The sequence below is a fragment of the Ipomoea nil genome, unplaced genomic scaffold (genome assembly GCF_001879475.1).
Source record: "Ipomoea nil cultivar Tokyo-kokei standard unplaced genomic scaffold, Asagao_1.1 scaffold2060, whole genome shotgun sequence".
NCBI classification, from domain to species: domain Eukaryota; kingdom Viridiplantae; phylum Streptophyta; class Magnoliopsida; order Solanales; family Convolvulaceae; genus Ipomoea; species Ipomoea nil.
The window spans coordinates 1-9,663 of record NW_017618488.1 but is presented as its reverse complement, the minus strand read 5'-3'; the positions used below and the strand labels follow the sequence as shown (position 1 = coordinate 9,663).

The 9,663-nt window shown below is 34.3% G+C and overlaps 1 protein-coding gene across 1 annotated transcript; it reads left to right on the top strand.

The window, feature by feature from the left end:
* Nucleotides 1-1,348: 1,348 nt before the first annotated feature.
* Nucleotides 1,349-5,818, top strand: LOC109148382 (putative vacuolar protein sorting-associated protein 13F; the record flags this gene model as incomplete). Its single annotated transcript, XM_019296195.1, has 4 exons — nt 1,349-1,487; nt 4,316-4,393; nt 5,003-5,115; nt 5,757-5,818. Coding segments are annotated over exons 1-4 (392 nt in total), but the record flags the coding sequence as incomplete, so codon positions are not given.
* Between the last annotated feature and the right edge of the window lie 3,845 nt (nt 5,819-9,663).

Sequence of the window (9,663 nt, the reverse complement as noted above, 5' to 3'; positions counted from 1 at the left end):
AAAGAAATGACATAGACTAATATGAAAGAGTAATAAAAATAACAATATGTATAAAAGTTGTTGCAATAATCTTACCAATTAATTCGTTACGATCAACACCTCCTAGATCCTTCAAGGACCCAAAGTCCTTAAATTTAAACATGTTTTTTTGGAAAATTGAATCATCTTGATCCGAGACTTTAATCACCGTGTCATCGTTTTCTTTCATAATGAACTTGTGTTGGCACGTCTTAAACCTCACGCGAGATGTGTGCACAATGAAATTCTGAATGTCATACACTTTTCCTTCAATCAAAACAATAGCAAATTTGTCCACATATTCTTTTGGAATTTGTAGATGTATGCATATTCCGTACGAGAATCATTCATTAATTACAATTGATAAGTAGATATTGAATAATAGAGAAAAACTATTGTGTAAATAATTTATAAATACAATAAATACCTTATAGTCATTAAATAAGCATTCCAAAGTTTGGTGGTGCAATGACGTGCGTTGATATTCTCTAGAAAATAACAGCGCATTAACCAAAGCCATATAGATGTTTTTTAGTTATAAGAAAGAGATCGGATGCAGAAAGCTAATTAGACTCCATGGGATTTCAACCGTACGAGGCACTATTGTGTATTGGTTTTATATGTAGGTAGATGAGGAAAACGTAGTATTGAGTATTGTGTACTGATTTTATAAGAAAACTTCACCGAGAGTTGTAGCATTTATATATATCAAAGTACACGGTAATACAATATGAGAGTATTGAAAGAATATACCATATTTTGGATTAATACCATAAAACCATACTTTATTATTAATTTTAATAATATGCATGCGATTAAAGAATCATACCTAATATGCATGATAATGTATATATAATCTAGACGGTAATATCTACTTAAAATTGATTTTAGGGTCCGTTTGGAAAGTAAGAAAATGACTTCTGGAAAATGTTTTCTTGAAATTGAGTAATTTTCCAGAACACATTTTCCATTCTACTATTTGGTTGCACACGGAAAATTACCTTTGTGTGTTTGGTTTACTTTTCGGAAAATGAGCTTTTGTATTATTATTATTATTATTATTATTATTATTATTATTATTATTATTATTATTATTATTATTATTATTATTATTATTATTGTTATTATTGTTATTATTGTTATTAAATATGAAAACAGAATGTGAAGTGATATGAGGGTAAATTCCCTGAAATTAGTACTATTGTTTGGAAAATCACCGACGTCCACGAGATCCAAATCGACTCCAAGATATTGAAATGGAGAAATCTTGGAGAAGAAGAGATGGGAAAGTTGCGATATTGGCAAAGCAGCTTTGCAAAGGGTTTCTGAAATGGAGAAATCTTGGAGAAAAAGAGATGGGAAGGTTGCGATATTGGCAGAGCAGCTTCACAAAGGGTTTCTGAAATGGAGATATCTTGGAGAGGAAGAGATGGGAAGGTTTCGATATTGGCAGAGCAGCTTCACAAAGGGTTTCTGAAATGGAGAAATCTTGGAGAAGACAAGATGGGAAAGTTGCGATTTTGGCAGAGCAGCTTCGCAAAGAATCACTTCTCGTACCCACAGCTTCGCGAAGAAGAAGTGGAAAATGACTTCCCCAAAAAAAAAAGGGGGGGGGGGGGGGGGGGGGGGGGGGAGTCATTTTCCGTAAAAATCCATTCATTTTCCATTGACTTTAGTGTTTTCCTTCTTGCCAAACACTGGAAATCCGGAAAATGATTTCCAGAAATCATTTTCCGGGTTTCTAAACACACTCTTAATACCACGTATATGAGTAGCATACATAGATGTACACGGTAAATTAAGTAATCATACCTAATATGCATGGTAATCTATAATTAAAATTATTTAATACCATACCTAATATAGACGGTATTATCTAATTAAAATTGATTTTAATACCATGTATATGATTAGCATACATAGGTGCACACACTAATTTTTTTTTTTTTTTCTTCAATTGACTGATTTATTTCTGGCAAACACAAGATAATACATACCCAAATATTACTATATACATAATAACATACTTTATTATTATTTTTAATACCATGCACACCATTAAATAATCATACCTAATATATAGGATAATACCTAATTAAAATTATTTAATACCATAGTAGTTAATATACACGGTATATGATTACCTAATTAATATTTATTATGGTTATAAAATCATATTATGGTTTTTACGTCCATAACTACCAAAAGTTAGGAGGCGATAAGCTTGTGATGACACGGATCCCTCGCATGACCACCATGTGCCTAACTATAACTCTCCCATTAATTACATCATAATAATTATTATTATCATTATTTACTTTCCTCACAAAATTTTCATCTAATGAATTGAAAAAAATGGATAGATTTTCAATTCATTGAAATTAACTTTGATGGAAAACCAATTAATATTATTTTAATATATTAGTTTATTATAGTTGGGGAAAAATTATACAATTATACAATTAGTTATATAAAATAAGGTAAAAATTTTGTGATATAATAGTAATAAAAATTTTGTGATACAATTAGTAATAAATTATAAAATTAGTTATATAAAATAAGGTAAAAATTACGGATTATTTACTTGCTGAAAAATTTGAGTGAATTATTTTATTATAAGCAGCAAAATATTAAAAAGCGGAAAATACATAGGTTGTATTGTGTAAATTAAAACTGACAAAACCGGAAACTACATGCATACATAAATTTAGATTTTTAAATTATTTAATTTTCGAAATTTTTGAATAAATTTGAATAGTACTATACATATGGTGCAATACTTGGTTACAAAATAAGCTTTATATAATTCGTATATAAATATAAATTATTAACACAGTTATATCAATTACAAATGATCAATTTGTTAAATTATACAAATTGTAAAATTGTTACAAATAATTGGCAAAAATGGCACCACATCCGTAAATGATTTGTAACAGTCCGTATGATTATATTTCGAATATATAAAGGAAAAGTGTGATTACATTATGAAAATATAAACAGAATATTACAAATTAGTACTAAATTAGGTAAATACCATTACATAAAAACTATTATTGAGAAGTGAAAAATGCCATTACATAAAAACTACGAAATGAAGAATAGTACAAAATGAATAATGAAAAATGCCATGAATAATAGTTTCCAATTGCGTGTAATGTTAGCATAATAATAATAATAATAATAATAATAATAATAATAATAATAATAATAATAATAATAATATAACATCAAAATACAAACAATTGATTTGATTAAAAACAAAGTGCGAGTAAAAATAATAACAAATAACATAACAAAGGCATGAGTTTAATAGATTAAATTGTTTGACACATTCCTCATTATTCATCTCTAAGTGGACTCCTCATTATTTGAATCCGCTTCTTTAGAATCCAAAATTCCAATTGGATCATATGATTTATCCTCTCCAGCTTGAGGGGAGTGTTGAAGGCAAATTATTGTGTGGACCATAACAAAAAGTACATTTTTAATATACTAAATGTATATTATTTATGTACTGAATGTACATTATATAATATAATGTACACTCAGTACACAAATAATGTACATCTCCTGAATACAATGTACATTTTTAATATACTAAAAATACATTATTTTTGTATTGAATATATATTATTTCATAATATACAAAATATGGTCTACACAACTTGGTGTGGACCATAGTTCACGCAATAATAATGGAGTGTTGAAACCCTAGGCCTTTTTAAAAATAGGCCCATTAGGTTATAGTTTATTCCTAGTTAGGTATTCTTGGTCCTCTTATTCTACTACATATACATCATTCAACAACCCTGCTAGGAACGGACTACATATACACGCTTGTTGTTGGAAATGTTTGAAGGTTTAGTTTGGCAGTTGCTATTAGGTTACCTTGGCCAATACATTCGGGACATTCAAACGGAGCAGCTCAAGATTACTCCTGTGGAATGGTAACTTGCTGATTATTTGAGAAAAGCACTCTTTTCCACTCCGGTTTACAAGTAATAGTAACAAAATTGACGAAGGGGAATTTTTTTATTTTCTTTTCTTTAATGTGATTGCATTTGGGCATTTTCATTTCTTTGTGCTGGGGTTTGAGCTTCTAATGAAAGTTTAGGGGTAAATATTTTGATGGTTGGCAATACATAACAAAGGATAAAGCTATACTTTTTTCTCTCTTTTAACTTTTTAATTCATGTTATATTTGTGGCATATCTGTATAATGATCATTTATAGCTACTTACAATAATCTGAATTTTAGATAAAATTTACATTAACAATCATCTTACTATCGCAGAAGAAGTATTATTGGAAAATGTTAAGCTGATTCTTGAAGCTTTTGATTACCTTCAGTTCCCATTTGCTTTAAAGCAAGGTAAATTCTCTGTACTTTTTCCATGTATTCTGCTAATTATTCTAGTACAAGCATTTTTAGAATGCTTTAAAAACACCATTTAGTTATTACTTGCCATAATTCCATTATAGTCTTATAGCTTGCAGCTATTGCTGTATCTGAGCTTAAATTATGCTTATGGAATTTTGTTCTCCAATTTGCTAAATTTACCTTAGCTTGCAACTGTTTGCTGTATGGTATTGTGGGAATTTAAAAGAACAACACTATGAAAGTTATAAGCTCATTATTTTTTGGGAGAGGGTGGGTGGAAGCATAGATATTTTTGATATGTGTGCTAAAGGTCGAAAGTCAAGTTTGTCAGCACTTGATACTTTGATGCCATTACAAGCCAACTAAAATAGTGTGACCTTTGGCTTTGTTATATTCATCTAAAACCCAAACCTGCTAAGTGAGTTATCACAGATAAATACTTGTGCAATATCCTCCAATTTAATAAAGAAATTATAAAGGGGATGAGGGGGTCTAAAACTTATTGTGAAGGCAGTTCCTTTGCCGTTTATGATCTAGGATTTATGGTTCATGATTATGAGTTCAGAGTACTAAAGCGTCTAACTTCATTTATGTTTATAGGTCATGTTGGCAAGTTGAGTATTAGGATTCCATGGAAAAAGCTTGGCTGGGATCTTGTTATAATCATCTTAGAGGATGTATTGATCTGTGCCTCCCAAGGAGATGAAAAAGAGGTATTAATTAATATAAACCACTATTTATGCTTGTTTTCCCTTTTAAACAGCTTTATTATAGTAGCTATTAATTAATAGCCCGATTTTTATACATGATCCTAATTAAATGCTACCTAAGAATGATACAGAACTATAGTTATTTAGTAGAAAAAAAAAGTTTCAATAAGTAAAGCGGAGTTCCCTAGTTAATGGTATGCATTCAACAGAAAGAAAGGAAAAGATACAATGCTGAAATGCAGTAGCGGAAGAAAAATAAGCTGAAATGACAGAACCAACTTCCAATAGGATTCAAATAATATATAATCTGACTTTTAACCAGAAAGGTCTAGTTTAAAGGAAGTGTTTGAAACATTAAATGCATGACAATAGGAAAGAAAATTAGATTTAAATGAAATGCAGATATAGCTCTAGCTGCCAAAACTGTAGGACTCTTAGACTTCCCGCTTACTACATCAGCCCTCAAGTTTGCTGGTTATGGTGTTTATGTTGCTGTGCGTTCTTTTATGGTTGTTTCCTTACATCAGCCCTCAAGTTTGCTAGTTCTTGGTATTTATGCTGCTGTGCGTTCTTTTATGGTTGTTTCCTTTATATGAATTTTAATTGATGAACACTGCTTTGATTTATTCATTTATTTTTTCCAGGCAGTGACTGTATTTGCTATGAAGTTTTCAAGCTTGACAATTATGAAGCAACATTTTCCTGGGTATTATTCTATTTTTTGACGCACTATTAGCTAAGTGCTCTCTGTAGTGGATAAATATAAAATAATAAATGTTTAGGCACAGCACAACAATTGCTAAGGCACAGAGAAACCAAAACTCTTAACTAGATTGTTAGAGATTGGTACTGTTGGAATTGAGGGATTGATAGGTCTGGCGGGTGGAGAATAACCACCACCCGCCAGTTAGGCGGAAGCAAAATATGTGAGAACCAAAGAACAAGAGAAGATAGAGAATATATTATAATGAAAGATTACAATAGATTGGCTCTCTGTATATATGTTCTATACTTCAATGGACCTCTATATATACTAAACTAGATACTAAATTAGTCTAGGAAACTACTAATAAGAATAGGAAAGTAAGACAACTTTCATAATATTCAGCACTCCCCCTCAAGCTGGAACATCTGGAAGTTCCAAGCTTGGATTAAAACAAGCACTCTACCTCACTCAAAATTACAAATGAAAATTAAATGCAATTAGAGGATAACAATGCGAGATGGCTTCGGAGGGACAATGCAACCCTTGGGAATGAACACTTCAGGGGCAAAGCTTGTCACGAACATCCTTGGGAATGGGGCACCAAGGGAAAACACGAACACCGTCATAGCAACATAAGCACTCTAGGATGGATGACTTCAAAAGAGATTGCGCTATGTCTGACCCTTCCTTGGGAATGAAGACGAAGGCACCAAGAACGGAGCTGAACACAATCCTTGGGAATAAAGACGGAGACACAAGGACGAAGCTAAACACGATCTTGGGAATGAACACACCGAGGACGGAATTGAACATGAACCTCAGGAATGAAGATGAGCACACCAAGGATAGATTTAAATATGAACAACCCCCTATAACACAAGAGAGCGGTAGAGGCAAAAAGGAAGCAAAGAATAGCAAAGGACGCAGTAGAGCCCATAGTAGATAAAATACCAAATGATAGTAAAGGATAGCACACCGATTGTAGATAGTCACACTCCCCCTTACTTGAAACATGGGAAATAATCTAAGGTCTTTATAGTAGTGCTGAAACTGAACATCCATGGGATAAGGCATACCGGAGATAAAGAAACAAACACGGTTATACCAAAACACAAACACCATGGGAAAAGTTCGGCAACAAACCCAAAGAAGCCTTCAAATTTCACCAACAAGTCGAAAGAAGGGAAAAATAACAATCTGAAAAATTTCACCGAAAAATCTTGCCAGAGGTAGCGCGTGAGGATGACGGTGGGGAGGAAAGCGATTAAATTTTCCAGATAAGGTCGCAAGAGGGAGAGGAATCCATTGGTGTATGAGGTGAGATCACAAAATCACTGGAGAAGAGGAGATCTGACTGGAAAAACTAAAGCAGTCCGTCGCGATGGTGGCGTGTGACAGCGCGTGCGGCGGCGGATGTGACGAGATTCCAGGCGTAGGCTCGCGACGATGATCCGAGAGGTCCTGTGGTGAAAGATTTGGAGAACAACCACAAGATACGTCGGAACAGGAGAAAACAGTCACTGGTTCGCCGGAAAATAAGTGTTGCCGGAAATATTGGAAGAAAAATAGCCTAGAATGTAGGCTCTGATACCATGTTGAAATTGAGGGATTGATAGGTCTGGCGGGTGGAGAATAACCACCACCCGCCAGTTAGGCGGAAACAAAATATGTGAGAACCAAAGAACAAGAGAAGTTAGAGAATATATTATAATGAAAGATTACAATAGATTGTCTCTCTGTATATATGTTCTATACTTCAATGGACCTCTATATATATACTAAACTAGATACTAAATTAGTTTAGGAAACTACTAATAAGAATAGGAAAGTAAGACAACTTTCCTAATATTCAACAGGTACGCAGCGAAAATAAATAAAGATAAGTGTGTGTGAGATTGTGTCAAGTATATCCCGTGAGAAGCAAATAAGAGCAGTAAGTAAAGAAAGCAGTAAAGTACACAAGACAATTATAGTGGTTCGGAGGTGGTGTAATCCCATACTCCACTTGCTCTTATCTCCAAGAGCAATTCACTATATCCACCACTTCTTGGTTCCAAGATACAATGAATTCCGTGATCTAGTGCTTTGATCACCAAGCTCGCACTAATCACGCCCAGTGACACCACACTGCTGCTTCGGGTTTCACGTCGCCGTGCTACTTTCCCAGGATTTCACGACTCTGTGTTACTTCCCCCCCCCCCCCCCCCCCGTCTTCTACGCTCCGGTAGAAACACTCTTCCGTGATCTAGTGCTTTGATCACAAAGCCCGCACTAATCACACTCAGTGTCTCGACACTGCTGCTTCGGATCTCACAGCTCCGTGTGACAATCCAGGATCTCACATCTCCGTGTGACAATCCAGATTTCACAGCTCCGTGCTACTTTCCTCCCTTCCTACACTCCTGTAGGAATATCACTTGTTCAAAGACAAGTTTTCTTCTTGCTTCCAACTTCTGAGACTCTGTAGATGATCATCAATATGATGCAGGTCTCTTGGTGATGAAGATTAAACACTCTTGAATGATTTCTCGAGTGTTTTTCTCTTTTGAAAAGTATCAAGTATAACACTGATTTTTTATGCTCTGTTTAGCCCTGTTTTTAGAACTCTCTGGATATTTCTCTTTAAGCTCTCTAAGTTCTTTTTCTTTTCTCACTTGAAGATTTCTTTTCGTATGCTCAGTACCAATTTAAACTCTTGCTCTTTGAGTTCTTTGCTCTCTTATGCTCTATTTCGTATTTCTTGCTCTTTGTTCGTGAGTTCCCCACTTCCTCATCTTCAAGTCTTCATATCTTCATCCTTATATAGCTGGTAACGAGAATCTGCCCGTTGGAAAGAGACGATCTCATTTTTGAATTTTATATCTTTGTCAGATATCTTATCTTATCTTCTGGCAAAGTGTCAGAAAAGATAATCTACCGTTTGTAGAGCTCATGCAAATGAGTTCAAAGATAATCTAGCCATTTGTAGAGCTCATGCAAATGAGTTCCCAAACTTCATCTGATATTCTGGTGTTCTCACGTTTCTTGGAAATATCTGGGTCTCAGTTTTATGTAGAACGGCTTTGGTTCTTGGGATTTAAAGAAAGTATTTTTCTTTCTGAGAATTTCTTCACTGTAAGTTTTCTTCTTCTTCTTTCTCACGTCTGGGTGTGGGTTTTCTTTGAATTTCTCTTTTGTATTCTTGATCGAACTCCCTCCCTGTCATCGTATCTTGTGTAAGAATCGTTTTCAGGCTTCTTATCGCTTGCCCATCAGTGGCAGTTTTGTCTCCCGTCCCTACGATAGTAATGATCAACTTACTGTTGGAGTTCAAGAGCATATCTTTTTCCATTATTAGTAGATTTCTATCTCGAAGTGGACAAAGGCATCAATATGAACTCCAAGCTCTATCGCTTGGGAATAAATGCTCCCCTAGCTGCTTGCCGTTGAAACCCGATCATTCGAAACAGCACAGACAGACCGAGGGTCTGGTGCCTATGATGTCATCGTCAAAGAACACTCGAATGGGCAAAACAAAAAAAGAAAGAAATCCTTCCATCCAGCTTTCAAGTCAAGGAAGATTCAAAAAGATTTCCTGGATCTATTTATGACATATGTACGACTGGTTCTTGGGACCCAACAAGACTTCTCCTGGTTTTGAATTTCATCTCAATTCAATTTGCTTCCCAATGGCTCCTAAAGCCAAACTAGAACGAACTCCATGAGATTCGAACTTGAGCCATTTCGCATAATAAATCAGGCATCTTCCAACTCGTCCATACGGTCTATTGGTTACATCTCCAATCATCTTTGATGTACTCCTTTCTTTCCATAGATGCTTGATCTTCAAGTCAAATTCATGCAAA